The 19,387-nt window shown below is 41.5% G+C and overlaps 1 protein-coding gene across 3 annotated transcripts in view; it reads right to left on the bottom strand.

Moving 5' to 3' along the window:
• LOC149219109 (uncharacterized) overlaps positions 1-13,152 on the bottom strand; it is a 174,009-nt gene extending 160,857 nt beyond the window's left edge. Inside the window, exons 1-2 of one of the 3 annotated variants that reach the window (XR_016249215.1) lie at positions 12,847-13,152; positions 11,824-12,554 (exon numbers count right to left, since the gene is read on the bottom strand). Coding sequence is in view for 2 of the 3 variants with exons in the window: in XM_089384266.1 (XP_089240392.1) it covers positions 11,824-12,554; positions 12,847-12,982 (867 nt within the window). In the remaining variant the exon portion in view is untranslated. The remainder of the gene's footprint in view (positions 1-11,823; positions 12,555-12,846) is intronic. The other 2 variants (XM_089384266.1, XM_089384267.1) reach the window with 2 other exon arrangements.
• Positions 13,153-19,387: the final 6,235 nt, after the last annotated feature.

The following is a 19,387-nucleotide window of genomic DNA, read 5'->3' as shown; positions in this document are numbered from 1 at the left end:
ACTGAAAGGAAGATGAAGAATATATGCTTACATAGAATATTATGAAAGTCATGTCATATGGTTGCAGATAATATGGATCACTATCTTTGGAAATATGATCAAGAGAATAAGAGATCTCCTCCTCTGAGAGATTGCAGAAAAGCATAAATCGCACTAGATGAAATCAACATAATATGTTCTCATATAAATCATGAAGAAGGTGACTACAATTAAGAAACTCTAATTGGAAGCTCCTAGGAATGAAGTGTGGAAGGATAGGAAGAGATCGTGATAATATGCAATGAAGGTAGAAGGCATTCAACATCCAAAGTCCAAGAAGATTTGGCTAGAATATCTCCCGAAAGGATGTGAAAACTCTTATAGGAGTCAGAAAAAGATGAAGACCCTTGACAATAAGGAGATGTGTCAATTTGCATGCAGGATGTTGATACCTACAGGAAGATGTCACGATGAAAGACCATCACAAAGGTAATTTTGATTTAAGAGTTCATTGTTTATTTTTGAACTAACATCTGGATGGGCTTATGTAGGACTGCTAAAGGGAAGATTTGTGAATGACTTCCAAGAGGACCATATTGAAGGATGTAAGATCCATCCAGAAATATGGCATAAAAGCTAAATAACATAAAGCAAAGACCAGATGGAAAAACTGATGAATCACTTTTTGATGATATGAGGACATGACTAACTCATAAATGAAAGTGATGGATGATCTGTGCCCTATGAAGAAGTTCCCAAAAGATGAAGACTCCATGACTAAAGAAACTTATGACATCAAAAAAAAGAGGAGTTCTTCAGGCAGTTGGTTGTTCCACATGAGAAGTTGCGATCGGTCCTCAGTTAAGAGGGAACCGGAAAAAGAAGTTTCTTACTTGGAAGAAACTTGGAAATTCCTAAGCCGGGAGCTTAGGTACATTCCTTTGTGATAGGAATGAGTACATTCCTTTAATGGAATATGTCCTCCTGGTTTGAAACGGAGAGATAGACATGTCGTTCTGGTCTTCACCTGGGAAGACAGAATGGAGGATTGTGTAATCATTTGGCATCCAATGCTCTTTGAGGATGAGATAGGGCATCCAACAATAAGAGTAGTCATGGAGGATCAATATTCTTTGTGGGACTAGGGAGTCCAAGATAAGAATAGTCCTCATGGAACATACCCTGAGAGAACCCAAGTGGGGTATGTTCCAAGAGAGACAATGATGAAGGTGTCTATAAATCATTGGTCTCGCCAGCACTGAGCTCAAATCTTGTGGAGATAAGGAGTTGTTAGTCAAGGCCTTGCTATATAACAATGTTGGTTGATATGATGCTATACAAAGAGCTACAAATCCGAATTCTTCTTATGAGAGATTCTTCATATTGAGAAAGTCCAAGTATTATTATGAATACCTCCATAGTTAGGAGGGAGTGTTGAAAAGTGTAACTAGGTTCAGTCTTCATAATGACATATAAATATGATTTTATGTGATGAGAAGTAAATAGAAAAAATAAAATTATTTTATTGACTTGCTTAGTGGGTTTCATGAGCAAAGGATTTTGTTTTCTAGTCAAGGGTTCCATTGAGAGTCTTTAGGATTTATTTGTCATCTAGTCATAAAATATTAGAGTCATTGTCATGTAATGAAGGCATGTTACACTTTCTAAAAGGTCAATCTTGTCTATGTAAGTATCCTCCAAGAACTTGTCATCTACCCTGTTAAGTTATGGTATGTTCTATGCTTAGTGCAATTTACTTCAATTCCTTCTTATTAGCTCAGTGTCAATTTCATTGTTTAGTAATCACATTAACATAAAGTAAAATGCTGATAGAACATAAATAAATCAACAGAAGACAAGCCAAGACAAGAGACACCAAATGTTGTGGCTAGCCAGGGACAAATCCCAATGTGGGGAAACCCTTTGATCAATTCTTATATAATCTTCAATAATTTAGCATAGAGAGAGAGATAGTACAAATATACAATTCTGTAATTTTATGACAGCAGCAGCAAAACTCTAACCAGCAAAGTCAAAGCTGGTCAAACAAATTAAATTTGACCTCCAATCAACTTGGTCAACATCCCAGTCAACTCGGCCTCCAACAGCAAGAAGAGTCAACCCAAAACAGTTCGAAATTACAATCAAACTTCAGTCAACGCTGGACAGATCTGCGGTCAACCTTTTGACAATCAACGCTGGTCAAACTTGAGGTCAGATCACCTCGGTTTGCGTGCCAAAATTTGCAGCATGCCAAGGGGAAGCAACCACACCTAATCTGCAGTCAAAGAGGAGTCCACGTTGGTCAACGTTGGTCAAAGTACCTTCCTGCAGCGCTGGTCAAACTCGATCAACGCAACGCTCATCAGAAAACACTTCGTCCTTCCGCACATGTGAGAGATGCTGCTCCTTTATGCGTACCCAATCAAGTAAGGAGAGAGAATATGAGTGTTGAGATGATGTGAAATAATGCCACAAGGTGTCTTCTATTTATATGAATAGAAGATGCCATAAATAAGATGACCCACATGGAGTTTGGCCCTAGTTGCCAAATTTAACACTCCCTCTCAACTAGGGAGAACTCCATCTGTTGATTCATCTATCCGTCAGTAATATCTCTGCCATCAAATGCACTGCCCTGCACTGCTCTGCTGAACTATGAAAAAGAAGAAATGATCGAGGATGTATCATACCATCCTCTACTGACCCGAAGTCAGTCCCAGATATAAGAGAGTGCTCAATAGCGCTCTTACTGACCCGAAGTCAGTCCCAGATAAAAGAGAGTGCTCAATAGCGCTCTTACTGACCCGAAGTCAGTTCCAGAGAGTGTGTCATACCACTCTTACTGATCCCAGATCAGTGCCAAGAGAGAGTGAGCTATATCACTCTTACTGACCCAAAGTCAGTTCCAATTGATCCCAAATCAATGTCGGTCATCCTAGCATAGGGAGTATAGTAGATACATGATGCATCCATCAGTACTACTATGGTCCCTAACCCCATTTCCCTACTCATTGGCCAAATGAGAGGTACTTCCCATGAGTCCCAGATTGCATGGGTAGGATGCCTCGACAGGAGAACCACTCATCCTGTCCCTAAGTCGCCACAGGGTATTACAGGGGAAGGCTGAACCATTCACCCTGTACACAGCGCACCATTAGGAGAGGGTGAGTCGCCCTATGGTCACTTGTTGCTCCAAGAAGTACCCCAAGCCCCCCAGAGCTCAATGCATGCATCATACAGGACCCTCATAAGAGGGTCTCTCAACGACTCCAAGTCGTTCTCGGAAAGTCAAGAATTTGACCTTTCCCAGGGGCTTCGTCAGAATGTCAACGACCTGCTCATCTGTACCGATATGATGGAGCCTTATTGCTCCTCATTGTACCATATCCCAGATAAAGTGGTACCTAATATCAATATGCTTGGAGCGATCATGAAATACGGGATTCTCGGATAATCGAATCCCACTCTGGTTGTCATAAAGGATCACGGTAGTATCCAATGTATATCCAAATAGCTCACTGAAGAGCTTCCGCAACGAGACAGCCTCACAAGAGGCCATGCTCGCAGTAATGTACTTTGCCTCCGCAATGCTCAAAGCCACCAACTTTTGCTTCCTGCTCATCCAGGATATCGAAGCAAAACCCAAAGAGAAACAGCACCCAGAAGTGCTCTTTCGGTCCACCACACTGCCTGCCCAATCAACATCGGTATATCCATGTAGCCTTACATCTCCGGCAATGTATCTCAACCCATGAGTGATTGTGCCCCGAAGATATCTCAGAAGGTTCTTGGCACCAATCTAATGTGAGTGGTGAGGCTCAACCATACGATGGCTCAATGTGTTGACTGCAAAACAAATAGCCGGACGAGAGTTCACCAAGAACATCAATGCTCCTATGAGTTGACAATACTCGGTAGCATTTCCCAAAGCAGGTCCGGCAGCACTACCGCTTAACTTCTTGAAGTCAAGCTCCATTGGGGTAGTCACGGGTTTGCAATCCACTATACCGAATATCTCCAATATCTTCACCACATATTTTCCTTGAGATAGGAAAATCTCCCCTGGATTTTGCCAGACTTCCAGCCCTAGGAAATAGTGCATCAGTCCTAGGTCCTTCATCTCAAATTCGGAAGCCAACTCCCTCTTACATTTGTGAATGAGAGGCTTTGCACCTATCAGAAAAAGGTCGTCAACATACAGCACTAGGATGAGAGGCTTATCATCTTCAACCTTGAAGTAAAGGTTCGGATCGGCTTCACTCCTAGTGAATCCCAGCTTCATCAAGTAGCTATCGATCCTCTTATACCAAGCTCGAGGTGCTTGCTTCAGCCCATAGAGGGCTTTCTTCAACTTGCACATGTGAGATTTCCGATTATGAATCTCAAACCCCTCAGGTTGTTCCACATAGACTTCCTCTTTGATCGAACCATGCAAGAACGCGGTCTTGACATCCATCTGATGTAGGTTCCATCCTTGCGAAACAGCAAGGGCTATGATCGCGCAGATAGTGGTGTATTGGGCAACTGGTGCAAATATCTCATCATAATCTATACCTTCCTTTTGAGAGAAGCCACGAGCTACAAAACGAGCCTTGTACTTTTTAGCACTTCCATCAGCTCCATGCTTTATTTTGTAAAGCCACTTCGAGGTGACAACTATTGTCCTGGGGTTGTGGACCACATCCCAAATATCGTTCTTCATGATGGACTCGTATTCCTCATTCATAGCATCCTTCCATACTTGATGCTTCATAGCTTCTCCGAACGATGAAGGCTCATTTTGAATGATCATGCTCATAATGGTCAAGTAACCCTGATACCCGGTCACCTTCTTACTTTCACGGAAAGTCCCTCTGGGTGCAATGTGTCCTTCGGCATCATCAAGTGTCCCCCTAAGCCATGAGGACCTCTTCCTAGAAGAGGAAGGCTCTTGCAAAGGGGGATCGATAGGATCCACAGGTTCTTCCACTTCGAGCACCGTCTCATCTTCCTTCTCATCTGGCTTCTTGGTGTCAGCTTCTTTAGTTTTCCTTAGAATAGGAAGATTGTCAACCTTGCTAAGAGCCATGTCTTCGTCAAAGGTGACATCATGACTAATTTCAATTTCCCTTTGGCCAACCACATAGATTCTATAGCCCTTATAATTTTCGCTATAGCCCACGAAGATTCGCTTCTTTCCAGATGCAACTAATTTATTCCTTTTCTTTTTCGGCACATGAAAATATACGAGACTTCCAAAAATTCTAAAATAAGAGACATCAAGTTTCTTACCAGTGAACATCTCTTTGAGAGTCTTGGAATCCAATGCTTGATAAAGGCATCGGTTTTGAACATATACGGCGGTATTTGCAGCTTCGATCCATAGAAACTTCGGAAGCCTTTGATCATGGAGCATGGAACGAACAGCTTCCAAAATCATACAGTTCTTCCTTTCCGCCACACCATTCTACTCAAGAGTGTATGGTATTATGGTCTCCCTCTTAATGCCAGCCTCTTTGCAAAAGTCATGGAACTCATTGGATTCATACTCGGTCCCATTATCAGTCCTTAAGATCTTGATCTTCTTCTCGGTTTGATTCTCGATCAAGGCTTTGAAGTGACGGAACCAGGAGAACACTTCATCCTTCTTTTTCAAGAAGTATATCCACATCTTGCGAGAATAGTCATCTGTAAAAGTGAGATAATATAAATATCCTCCTAAAGAGTTCATAGGCATCATACCAGATATGTCGGAGTGAACCAACTGCAAAATGTCGGAGGTCTTGCTATGGCTTGAGGGGAATGGTCCCCTTTTGAGTTTTCCTTTGGCACACCCCGGACATACACCTTCTTGCTCCACTTTAAACTCGGGCATCCTGGTCACCATTTGTCTCACATCGGGTAGAGCCTTATAGTGAAGGTGGGCAAACCTCCGGCGCCATAGTTCAAACTAAAGAGTTATGTTACAAGACATGACTCCCAACGGATTTCCTCCAACTTGATATAGAGAGTCAACTCGAAACCCAAAAGTGAAAGCATCTTTAGAATTCTTTTTCCATACACCTACCTTGCCATCGATGAAGGCCACCTTGTAGCCTTTGTCTTCCATCGCCGAAATGGACACCAAGTTCTTCTTGAGATCAGGTACATATAGGACTTCTTGTAAATGAATTGTGTTACCCTGATTTAATTGAAGAGTAACATTCCCTACACCCTTTACAGGATAGGTGGAGTTATCTCCAAGAATAATCTCCAGGTTGGTCTCCTTCTCTATCAGATTAGAGAGAGCTTCCTTGTAACCAGTGAAGTGCCTTGAGGCACCACTATCAATAAGCCAATTGCCCAACGAGTCTGGAGGAGAAGTAGTAGAGAGGGCCGATATCAGATAATATTCATCTTGCTTATTGTTAACAACATTAGATTCATAACTGGAGTTCCTTGCCTTCTTGGAGGGTTGACCACTTCCTTGATTTCCGGCATTCCTCTTTCCTTTGCCATTGAACCTGCCATTCCTTTGATTGTGGTTGGAATTTCCCCAAGAGTGATTTTGATAATCGTCATGAGATGTATCTTTTCTATTTGTTATTGCAAACGAAACATCTTCCTTTCCTTCCACCTTTCGATCCAGCCTTTCCTTTGGATTTAGACCCGGAATTATTTCTCCTTTTAGCATGAGAGGAGAAAGCAGTGGGGTTGCCTTTGAATGAAGGCATTTCCTGCTCTTCCATCCTAGTCTCTTCTTGAATGCATCTCGCCATCAATTCCTCAAATCCCGGAATTGCATTATTGTTGAGAAGAGTGGTTCTAAATCTAAGTTGCAGGAAACGTTGGAGAAGGGTCTGTTTCCTGCCGGAAACGAGGAAACTCGTACCGTACGGCCTGGATACGTGTTTCCAGCCGTACTGGCCCATTTCTCAAGGAGGAAACGTGGCCAATACGGCCAAAAACACATTTCCAGGCCGTACGGTGGAGTTTCCTCTTCTAACTTGACTTTTTCTTGAATTTTTTTTATGTTTTTGCTTCTAATTTTTTATTGGGCGACTAAAATATCTTCTAGATGCTTCTAGATGCCTCTCAAGTTATAAAAAAGAGGATTTTCTGAGTGGGGCAGCCTAATGTTCAAACCTATGGCCCTAGTGTTGATATGTAGTTCATGGTAATGTTAAATTCTTAAAGTAAAAGTGACATTCTCCTTTATTTTTCATTTTCATCCTTTTACTTAAATTTTTAACATTATTATGAAATGACTCAGGATGTTTGAGAGTGGTTTCGCCCTCATTGGATTTCATATGGAAAAAGTAGAATTTTAGATCTCACTCAAAATCCAGCAGACTTATCTGTTTTTCAGGATTTCAGGATTGGGGGGATTACAATGTTTCCATTGGATTTTGTCATGTACTAGGGTATGGAACTTGTCTTTAATCAAGAGAATCAAGCCCACTATGCAGGGGAGACTCCCAATAATGAAGAGCACGTAGGGTACTAGGGTATAGAACTTGCATTTAATCAAGAGCACTAAGGTCGTTCGACTATGTAGGAGGAGACTCCCAATCAAGCACAAGACAAGGAATTAGAAATTTCTCATCGCTGATTTTTTATATTGCTATTTTCATTATGTGATCATTCATGAGTAAATGTGATGTAAATTTAGAGACTTATAGTTTATGCATTGACAATTGACAATTTAATCATAATGTAATAAATTAGAATATATCATATATGCTTTATGATTGCACATATTTCTTAAATGTCCTTATATATATATATATATATATATATATATATATATTGCGTTTCCCCGTTTCCAAAATTTGGGGAGGTCATGTTTCATACCCGTGCCCGTTTCAGAAACTTGTACCTATTTCCCCGTTTCGTGCAACTTACTTCTAAATACATACCATTCGGATGGGAGCCCTCCAAGAGTTGTGATAGTCAGTTCCCTGTTAGGAATGACTTCTCCAATCGATAGGAGATCATTCTTGATCTCAATGATCCTTAAGAAGTAGGATTGCATACTCTCATCTTTGCCCTTCTTAATTTCCTTCAGCGTATTTTTGAGGAACAAAACTTGATTTGCATCACTAAATTTAAACAAGCTTACCAGTCTATCGTAGATCTCCTTGGAGGTGTTCAGCTCAGAAACGTCGGCCACCAGGCGCTTGTCAATAGAGTCCCGGATGATCTTCTTCGCTTTGACTTCACCCTTAGTCCACTTGTTCCTTGTAGCAACTGATGCATTTGATGGAGGCTCTGTGATTCTACCAATGTCAGATTGAGAGACATCTTCCATCCGTGATAGTCAGACTTCTCACTGAGCTTGTCCTCGGCGGGGAAGTGTGATGAGGAACCCATGAAGTCTTAAGACTTTTTCCAACAGCCTTCGATGATTACTCTTGCTCTTGCTCTTGCTTGGGCTTTGTCTTCACCTCAGCTCTGATAGCATGTTAAGTTATGGTATGTTCTATGCTTAGCACAATTTCTTCAATTTCTTATTATTAGCCCAATGTCAATTTCACTGTTTAGCAATCACATTAACATAAAGTAAAATGTTGATAAAACATAAATAAATCGACAGAAGACAAGCCAAGACAAGAGACACCAGATGTGGCGCCTAGCCAGGGACAAACCCCAATGTGGGGAAACCCTTTGATCAATTCTTCTATAATCTTCAATAATTCAGCACACAGAGAGAGATAGTACAAATATACAATTCTGTAATTTTATGACAGCAGCAGCAAAACCCTAACCAACAATGTCAAAGCTGGTCAAAGAAGTCAGATTTGAGATCCAATCAACTTGGTCAATATCCCAGTCAACTCGGCCTCCAACAGCAAGAAGAGTCAACCCAAAACAGTCCAAAATTACAGTCAAACTTCAGTCAACAGTGGACAGATCTACGATCAACCTTTTGACAGTCAACGTTGGTCAAACCTGAGGTCAGATCACCTCGGTTTGTGTGCCAAAATTTGCGACTGGCCAAGGGGAAGTAGCCACACCTAATCCACAGTCAGAGGAGTCCACGCTTGTCAACGCTGGTCAAAGTACCTTCCTGCGGCCCTAGTCAAACTTGGTCAACGCAGCCCTAATCAGAAAACACTTCGTCCTTCCACACATGTGAGAGATGCCACTCCTTTATGCGTACCCAATCAAGTAAGGAGAGAGAAGATGAGAGTTGAGATGATGTGAAATAATGCCACAAGGTGTCTTCAATTTATATGAATCGTTGAGGTTAAGTTGGGGGTGTGCCACACATTTTATCTTGTTGGCCAACCTTGACAAATTGTCAAATGTATACAAATAAATTCATATCTCCATATATACATCGGAATCGGATGATCGTTAAATCAATCCTACACCTCTTGATGAGAGGAATCCAAGAAAAATATCAGCTTCCATAAATAAGATGACCCACATGGAGTTTGGCCCTAGTTGCCATTTTTAACATATCCTCTTCAAGTCGGCCTACAAACAATAAAGGAACATGCTAGAAGAAGTCGGCCTAAAGGACATGAAAAGAAGTGTATATATAGCCTAACTCGACCTCACTTGAAGACACACATTCGAGCAAGCAACTCAACTTGAATTCGGTGAAAGAAAAGTACAAAGCATAGGTGAAGCAGAAGTGCAAAAAAGATGCAGAAGAGAAGTGCGAAGAAAGGGCAGCGAAAGAGTTTCTTCTGGACCAGCAAAGAAGGAGGTTTCTTTTGGGCAGCGAAGAAGAGATTCTTTTGGGGCAGCGAACGGGAGGCTTCTTCTGGGGCAGCTAAGGAGAAGTTTCTCCTAGGGCAGCAAAGGAAGGATTCTTCTAGGAGACCGAGATATAGATCTAGAGACCGAGATTCTCTAGAGGAAGCCAGTGATATCCTAGAGACTGAGTTTCTCTAGAGGAAGTCAAGAAGGAGTGTGAAGGATAGAGACCGAGTTTCTCTAGAAGGAGCTAAGGAGAGCAATTCAAGATCAAGAAGAAAGGCGAGGAAGGGAAGAGGCAGAGCATCAAGGTTAGTGACAAGGTTCTTGGGAGGATACTAGAGTCAAGGGTCTGTGTCATGGTCTTGGTACTTATCAATTGAAGATCTAGAAGAAGAATTTTGATCAGGTTTTCCTCTCGAGAAGTGAGAGGTTTTGGCCCTGGCTGAGAAGCCTACATACTGTGTCACTTGTCTTTTATTGTGCATATTGGTAATTGTCTTGATGAGAAGAACACATTAATAAGCTAACAAAGAGAAGACTATAAGTTAAGAAGTAAAAGTATATCACAAGCAATTATCAAGCAAAGAAATCTTGTAACTCTGAATGCCCTAGATTTCTCAACACTGGGCATTACTGTAGTATGTTCTGATTTTCTTGATTATATTTCATAAAGAAAGTGATATGCTTCTAATATTAAAGCTTAATTATAAATAATTATTGTGCAGTAGAGTGCAATCTCACTATATTTGTAATAGCATTTTAAGATCTGTTGTGATGAACTGCCCATTGGAATACTCAAGACAGTTTATAGATCACAAACCCAGAGCATGCACGTAGGGAACCCAGAGTTTCAACATTAATCATTCCTGCAAGAGACTTCCCCAATCTTTAATGAAACAAGAACACTGTCATTTTAATGATTTTACTTTTGTTAATGATTACTGATGTTTGGGGTTCCATGCATACTAGTTCCATAATTCAGTGTCTTCAAAAATGATATCTCCTGGTTAAGATTCTTCCCATACTTTGATAATTCCTATATTATTGCTATACTGATTTTCATTATTTACAGGGGAAGCAAATGGTTCTGCCCACCAACATACCTAGTTTGATGGTCGAGGCATTGGTAAAAGTTCTCCACATTCCTCTTCGGTAGTTAAGCATTAAATGTCAGTTCTATACAGGTCAGCGCTGACTAATGCAAAGTATAGGTTACAAAATGTTGTCACGGCTTTGTTCAAACGTTACAAATTGGCAAAAACTCCAATAGTTTCGACAACTATTGGATACAGCCATCATGGATAAATGATGAAGCACAGGACAGCAAAGAGGCTTTTCTCCAAGACAACCACACCAGCAACCTGTGTGAAGTCGAACCACACAGACACAACAACATGGGGTTCACCGCAAATTTCTTGATAACTATCTCAGCAGACTCACTGACAGCAACAAAGTCTCAGTCAACCTGAAATTCAAGCAGTGGCAATATGATGAGGCAAAGGAAACAGCAACAGCGGCCATGGAAAAAACTGTGCAACCACAAATTGCATTGCCTCAACCATCACCACATCAACCAAAGCTAATCAGAGGCCAGGAGACCACCCATATTTTGAGGGGTAGGATGATATTTTTGGTTGTTTTGATGCTATAAGGCATACAAATGTTATCGTGCTGAAGATCAACACGTTTAATGTTGAATGTGATGATTAATACCATTGCAACCACTACATGACTCAGAGTGGTTGTGAGTTGTTAGTTGTCAGTTAGGTTAGGGAAAGAACTTGATATATAAGCGATAGGCAGTTTCATGTAAAGGGATTAACTTCTTCTATATTTGTTGTTAAATGGAATACAACTCTTGTTGATTCTTGCCCTGACCTTTCTTGGGGCGCATGTATTGAGCTTATGCGTTCAGTTTCAAATGGGCCTAGTACTTCTTTTACGTGTTTGCTTCCAAGTTCTTCCTCGTTAAGGCTTGCTATAACTTCTAGCAGAACCATACATGATAGTTTATAGACCCAAGCAGTATTTATTTTCTGTTTGTTGGATATCATATACATTTTTCTGTGTATGAGTTATATGCCAACAAGTATTCACATTGACTACCAATGTCTAAAAGCCCAAAACAATTAAGTTTTAAAATAATAACATGAGGAGCCATGTAAAACAAACCTGGAAGAAGCCCTTCTCAGCTGCCCGCGACAATATTTCCAACAGCAACAAAGGCCAGTTTGTCGCAGTATGTGCCAACATTCTTGAGAACCCTCCAGTTTTCATAAGGTGTTGCACAGCATCAGCCCTCCACTGTTCATGGATCAAAAGCACCTCCTTGGCCAAATACAGAGACAACAGAGCTTCCTTGAAATACTTAAGCTCCTCCATGGTTTTAGAATCCCATTTTGCCCTGCGAAGGCAGGCCTGATAGATGGCACCACTACCTGGCTGCAAGGAATTGTGCCACGAAGCCAGCACATGGAAACGTTTGCGATATTCGTCATCCCAACTGTGAGAAGGTAGAAAGCTTCCTTTACAGTTAGTATCATTGTTTTCACTGACCTCGGATAAGTATTTCAAGGCCCTCTGCCATAATAAGAGAGTTTCATCACGGCTCTTTGCTACCACCTCCTTATTCGGAACGTGTTGTGCGTTTTGCTGCAGAAAATGGAGCAATGCCCCATCTATTCCATGCCATTTCTTCAAAGTGATGTAAACCTGTTCTCCTCCAACGCATCCCAGATCTACTCCCGTTCTAACCAATGACTCGAGGTTCTCTTCCAGCTGTGATCTGAGAACTCTCAGACTTACAGGAGATTCAGAAAATGTCCACGAGGGTAGGGATCCCGAATGATGGAAGTCTATATTTTCAACTCGATGGGGAGCTGTCTTCCACTCATCCAAAAGCCCTGCACAATACAGCGGGAATGAAAAGATTGCCAACTTGAAAATCGAACATAACCCACTGTGTTTTTCTGCATCTGTTTGAAACTGGAAAAATAGCCACAGTATTTTTCTAAGTCTAATTGGAAATATAACATTTCAATCTCTATTTCGTTCTTTAAGGTTCTGGAGGGACTTATGAAAAGGGTCATTCCCACAATTAGTTTCATCATCTCATTTCCATCCAGTACTGTAAAAGCATACACATTACAGTGAGGGGTGATGAAATACAAAGGTAAGGGTGAAGAAATAGTTTACTCCGGATTATTGTTCGCTTTCCTACTCCTCTGGGTCCGTGCAGGAAAAGAGGTTGAGACACTCTGTGATGCTGACAATGATTGTTGAGCACTGATTCGAGCAGAGGCCGCGGAAAAATCCTCCATCGCCTCTGCATCGCATCTTCTCACGTCTATCGATCTGGTACCTGTGATTGTCGTTTTCAGATCTTTATATATGTTTCATCAGTTTCTTGATATTTGATTATCTGCTGTTGGGGGTTTTATTGGGGAGGATTAAGAAGGGTTTTAGTAGGGTTTACGACCAGCGCCATTTTACAAATTAAACTTTCACTAAGACGATTCTGTACTTTCGTCAACACGTTTTAATTATTGGCCAGTTAACGAAGTCGATCGCGTGGCCGCATGTTGAGCGTGGAATTATAAATTAATTAATACATACAAATAAATAAATTAGTTTTGGAAAGAAGAAACACTAGTTAGGGTTTGCGATAAAGGAAATAAAATGGTATTTTAAGGTTAAAGAGACTAAAATGGAAAGAAACAAGAAAAAGATAAAATTTACTAGCGTAAAATAGTTAATGGCACAGATTGTTTTGCCATCTAATTCCAGTATTCCCAATGAGAAGTGTAAAATTAAAATTCGCCTTATAAGTCTGTATTGTATTGACATATATCATATTTTTTTTAAAATAAAATTATTTTTATCCAAAATTAAGATTAATGACTTTTATAGTAAAATGCATAACTTATTTAATTCATTTGTAAAATTATTTTTATTCAACATTAAGATTAATGATATTTTTTATAGTAAAATGTTTAAATTTTTTAATTAACTCGTAAAAAAAAATATTCCACATTAAAATTAATGTTAATGATTTGTTTATAGTAAATGTTTAAATTATTTGACAATATTAAAATTTATTAAATAAAAATTTAAAATAAGTAATGTACACAACAACAATATTAAATAGAAAAAAATGGAGTTTGTTTGCATTAGGGTTTCACAGATTGGGTATGCGGGATTAGGATTAGAGGCTAAGATCAGTCCCTTAGCGGGCTCGCATGGCGACTACGGAGCTGAGGCATTTGGCCTCTAGTGGGCTCACATCTCTGGGTGGGCATACGCTGAGCCTCCTAATATGCGAGGGCAACCTGGATTTTGGAACGCAGGGTACCCGAAACTTTCAAAGGAAGGAGAAGAGGGCCCTGCAGTAGCTTCCATCCTCGGGGCAACCAAAGCAAACGTGCTCTGTCACAAACGATTCATCATCTTTCTCGTGTTTGTTGAAGATGGCTTGCATAAGGCTTGTTTGACAAAACCTTTGCGGATGGGTTTGGAGACTTTGAGGAAGGCGACGGCAGCATGGATATTTGCGGGCATCACCTATGCGACACACTGGTACAGCACCCTGGGACCCCTCTGTTGTCACTACATAAACGCTTTTGTTGTCGCGATCTCGAACGGAAAAACTTCAGTATGCCCATATTTCTAGATCTACTTGCAAATCAACATTGTTGTGGAGGTTGGGTGTACGCAACAAACAAACCTGCTCGCAGTCACAAATCTGGATGAACAAATACCATATCAGGGTCCAACGGGCACAGATATAATAGGCTCAAAAGACAATAAAGACAAAAGCCCTCTGTTCCAGGAGTTCCACACCAATTTTCGCTCTTTATAGCTAGATTTGAAGCAAGCGCAGAGATTGGGCATAGATGGGGTGGCTCCGGTTATGAACCCCTCCAACTATCACTCCAAACAGACCTCATCGCAAAATGGGTTGCCTGAAGTAGAACGATTATTCGTCAACAAGATGGACATAGACTCCCTGCATCTGGTAAAATCATTTCGCTTTCAAATCTTTTTAAAAACCCTACAGGGATGTCCTTATTAGTTTGGGTGCATGCAACAGACAGCGTGATGCATCTGAAGCAAAACATCTCGCAAAAAACTGGATACCCTGCGCATATGCAACATTTGATCCATGGGGGCAGAACATTGTTGGATAATCGGTTTCTGAAGGATTACAATATCCTATCAACATCCTCCATAACCCTAAATATGTGACTAAAAGGTGGTGTTGTGACCTCTAATAAAATAAAAATTGCAGGAGGTTTTGGGAGTAGTACATCAAAAAGCACAGAATCAAAACAAAAGCAGATAAATGGAGGTCTCTCCTTCAACAACATCCTACAGGGAAAAAACTCAGCTACAACACCAACAAATCAAGCAGGTACTTCTCCCGATCCATACATAGTTGAACAATTGAACTACACTCGAGAAACATATGAGGATTGTGCTACATTTGAATCACAAGCAACTATATGTTGATTCAACTATTTCTTGCCAAAACCAACAGAGCTTTTTGATTGGATCTTCGCTAACTAGACAGTACATTGTGAAATTCACCTCTGCTCCAAAGGTTTCTTCATTGTAAAATTCCCAACATTGGATGGAAGAGACATTATCCTTCAGGAAGGACCATGGTTCTGGGGATCGACAGACCTCTTCATCATACCTCGGTTTCTAGACTTTGATGCAAATACCATGGTCGTAACCAGAATGTCAGTTTGGGTTCGATTGCAAAATCTCCCTCTACATTTATGGGATAATCGAGTCCTAGCTGGTATTGGGAACATCATTGGGAGATACATCAAAACAAATACCCAAAGATTGGAGGAAAGAGTCTTCACATTCGCATGAATATGTGTGGAAGTAGATCTCAACAAAGGCTTACCGGATCGCATACAACTGATTCACAGCCAGCGGAACTGGACACATATTTTAGATTATGAAAACACAACCTTCAGATGCAGAATATGCCAACAAACAGGTCACCTTCAAAATACGTGTCCTAGAGCCAAGAAAGACACCCGAAGAAAGAAGAAGATTGGGAAATAGCCCAAAGGATGGCAATTCCTCCCACCTGAGTCTGATGAGGAGGAGGACGAAGCAGAGGAAGAACCCACACCCAATGAGAACAATCAGACATCAAATGAACCAGAAACACTTGGGGAAATCTCACAAGATCCAATTAAACCACAGAGCAATCCGGCACAGATACCATAAGCAATGGATACAAGTGGAATTAAAGGTCTACATACATCAGACAACTCAGATTCAGACAAGGACAACGCAAGACCTAATGTTGGAAATCATCTTGCTCTTATCTCTTTGTCGCCGTCACAAGGGGTATGGTGTAAGGTAGAGAAAAAGAAAGGGAGAAAATCCTAACTTTTCTCTTCATCTGTATATTAAGCGTTTTTGTATGAACTTTTGATCAGTAGTCATGGACTTGATGATGTAATGCGCCATAGCATATGCAACACATAATTTTGTTTTCATTAATAAAATTACGATTTTTTCCTTAGGAAAAAAAAAACAATATTAAAGATGGAATTATGTGAAACAAATTCATTCAAAACGTTAACTTCTCATTTTTTGGGGGAAGATATCTAAACAAGTGATTTATAAACAATATCAAGCATGGGACTTTATAAATGAGATTTTTAAGAGCTTTAATTTTATCAAGTATGGGAAAAAAAAATTAATAAGTAGATAACTTTAACATTTAAAAATATATATATAGAGGAAAGAAGATGTATAAGTGTCAAATGCCACCATTCCAGAATTAGAAGTACCAAAGGAATCTCAATTCTAAAAGCATTTCATTTTTTAAGAACTTCCATAGTGATAACAATAACATCCTGGAGACTGAGCGCATGAGGCCGAAAGGGGATCGCAGGAAGGCGCCAGGGTAGGGTCGGCATGGCCACCCTGGCCAAGGACATAGGAACCGGGCAGGTTTTCAGTAGACCAGATGGGAGAAGGGGTCTTTACGAAGCAGACTACGTGGAAGCAGTGAATTGAACGGCAGAAAGAAGTTTCGACGTTGACAGGTGGGGTTTTTTTAATTGAATTTTCTCGGTGGGGAAAGGGTTTCAGTCCAAAAGGTTCGCTTTTCTTTGTGCTGGCACCGGAACCGGGGGTCACGATCCACTTTCGTAGAGCGAGGAACAAGCCACTGGCGGGATCTAGGGTTTGCATGCAGGTTTTAACCATGGTAAAACATTGGGAGGCTCTCGATCTGGAACCATCGCCGGAGGACATTCTATCTGTCTGGGGAAAGGAGATCACAACCCGAAATGTGGATTGGTATTTCGGTGTTGTAGACGGTCAAGGGTGTGTGAAATCCTCTGAGGAAGGCGATGCTTATCATCCAAGCCCTAGAATCTCTCTGGAAGGAAGCGTTAACCCGGAGGTGCAAGGCAGATCCGCCACAAAGGGGCCTCAGGAGGAGAGACTAAGGAATGATTATAGTCTTTGTGCCATATCTCGACTGATTCAAGAAAGAGAAGGGAAGGGATTGATATCGAGCCCGAAACTTTCAGGGGGTCTTGAGGATATTGTGAACTTCGGGGCGGTTCGAGAGCTCCAAAACAGAGCAGGCAATGAAAGAAGGTCGGCAGTAATAAGAGCTGTAAATGCCGAGAGCTTGGTAAGCCCTAGCCGGACCCATGCTGTGGATAACATTGGATCTGGAGAGAATACGGGTTCGGGGCCCACCCTCATCAGTTTAGGCAAGGAGGGACCAGAAGGGGTGCAAAAACCCACAGAGGAGATAAAGGAATCAACAGAAGATGAAGCGCTGCCAGGAACTACCTCTCAGAAGGCACCTTCTGAAAATCAAGGAAGGATATTCCCGAAGACTGTAAATACTCAGGCGGTGGAGGAGGGCTTGGTAGCAAAAAAGTCTGGAGAGAAAAGGAAAAAATCGAAGCCCATTAAGAAGGCAGTCATTGACAACTTAGTGCTGGGGATGGATGTTCAAGTGGAGGAGGCAATAGAAGTAGCCGAATGCACCCTATTTGGGAGAGCAAGAGGAAAGAAATATACGACACAATTTATTGAAAAGTGGGGAGAAAAGGTATGGCAGACGGATCTAGTCAAGGAATTCAAGGTAGCGGCCCTGGCAAAAGGATGGTTCAAGGTGAGTTTTGCAAACAAAGAAGCGGCAGACTCGGTGATGGCAAGGAACTGGGCTTTCAGCAATTATCCGATACTATTCAAGAGATGGAGTCCGATGTTTGATGCCATGCATGAAAAGACCGATACATTTCCAGTTTGGGTGCGAGCCCCAGGCCTGCCCTCTTTCCTCTGGGTAGAATCGGTTTTCAGATCTATTGGGAACAGGCTGGGCACCTACCTGGAGGCGGACATGTCGTTCCTCCAAACTCACAATATGGCGATGGCTCGGATTTTGGTGAACCTAAACCCAAAGGGGGGCCTGGCGGAAAAGATAAACATTCAGTACAGAGAATACATCTTTGAGCAAATCCTTGACTATGAGCATCTCCCCTTCAGATGCCATAGATGTCATGTCTACGGACATCTAGCAAGGGACTGCCCCATGGGGAAGCGCAGAAGAAGATACCAAAAACTAGCAGAGGATGAAGGCATATTCGAGGCTCAGGAACCACAGGTTCAGGATCTGGGAACTATGAAGAACTCGTCGATGGAAGCAATGGAGGTGGACTTCCAGCTGGGGGAGAAGGAAAGAGAACAGAACCCGGTTAGCCCGCCAGGCAGGGATGGAAGGATCGGATCAGATCACGACAAAGCAAGATCGCCCGAAACAGAGCCTGTCAATGAATGCCAAACTCAACAGCCCACCATCGAACGTCCAGCTTCATTGAATCCATCGCCTGCAGGAGACCCTCCGGGTAGGAATCTAGACTCAAGTAACCCATCTTTAACTATCTTTGAATCTAAAGATGATTGCTTGAATTCTAGTCTGCTTTCTAAAAAACGCTCGCTTGATGATCAATTACAAATTGAAAACTCCGTTGAAATTATAACGGCTGCCATACCCTCCATTGATCTGATCGGCGAGGATGACATCCCTGAGGAAGTAAAACCGGTCTCGGCCTCCCAAACATGCCACTATAATCTAAGATCCTTAGATAAGAAACCTGAGCGTCTAGGATCTTTTGGAGGGATAGGTCGAACCTCTCCTCAAATAAAGAAAGTGAGGGGTAGGAAATCGAGCTTATCAAATGCAAAGGTTAGAGCAAAAATAGATGTTGCAGACGGGAAACAAATGACAATCCACGGGGCGCTTAGAGCAGGGAATCCCCATGAGCCTGTTATTAAATGATCCTGTTATCCTGGAACTGCAGGGGTTTAGCCAGTAAACCCAAAAAACTGGCCTTAAAGGAACTTGTATTGAGTTCGAAGCCGGATTTTATTCTTTTGCAAGAAACTCTAGGTAATAGCACTGAAGTTGAAAAAGCTCTTACAGCCCTGCTCCCTGGATGGCGGTTTAGTGCATTGGACTCTAGTGGCCATTCGGGTGGGCTGGCTATAGGATATAAGGAAGGAAGAGTAAGGATTTTAAACCAGTGGGGTCTGCATCGTGCTATGGGAACAGAGATTCAATCCACAGATTTTGATGTTCCGCTTACAATTGTAAATCTATATGGGCCCTGTCAGGGAAGAATGGAATTCTGGAACGACCTCCTATCAAAAGATATAATGGGAAGAAGCAACATGGTCCTAG

Source organism: Pinus tabuliformis, chromosome Q (genome assembly GCF_031772625.1).
Source record: "Pinus tabuliformis cultivar Carrire ecotype Pingquan chromosome Q, CPIR1, whole genome shotgun sequence".
Lineage (NCBI taxonomy): Eukaryota > Viridiplantae > Streptophyta > Pinopsida > Pinales > Pinaceae > Pinus > Pinus tabuliformis.
The sequence above is the reverse complement of the archived record's forward strand: the minus strand, read 5'-3'. Positions and strand labels throughout refer to the sequence as shown.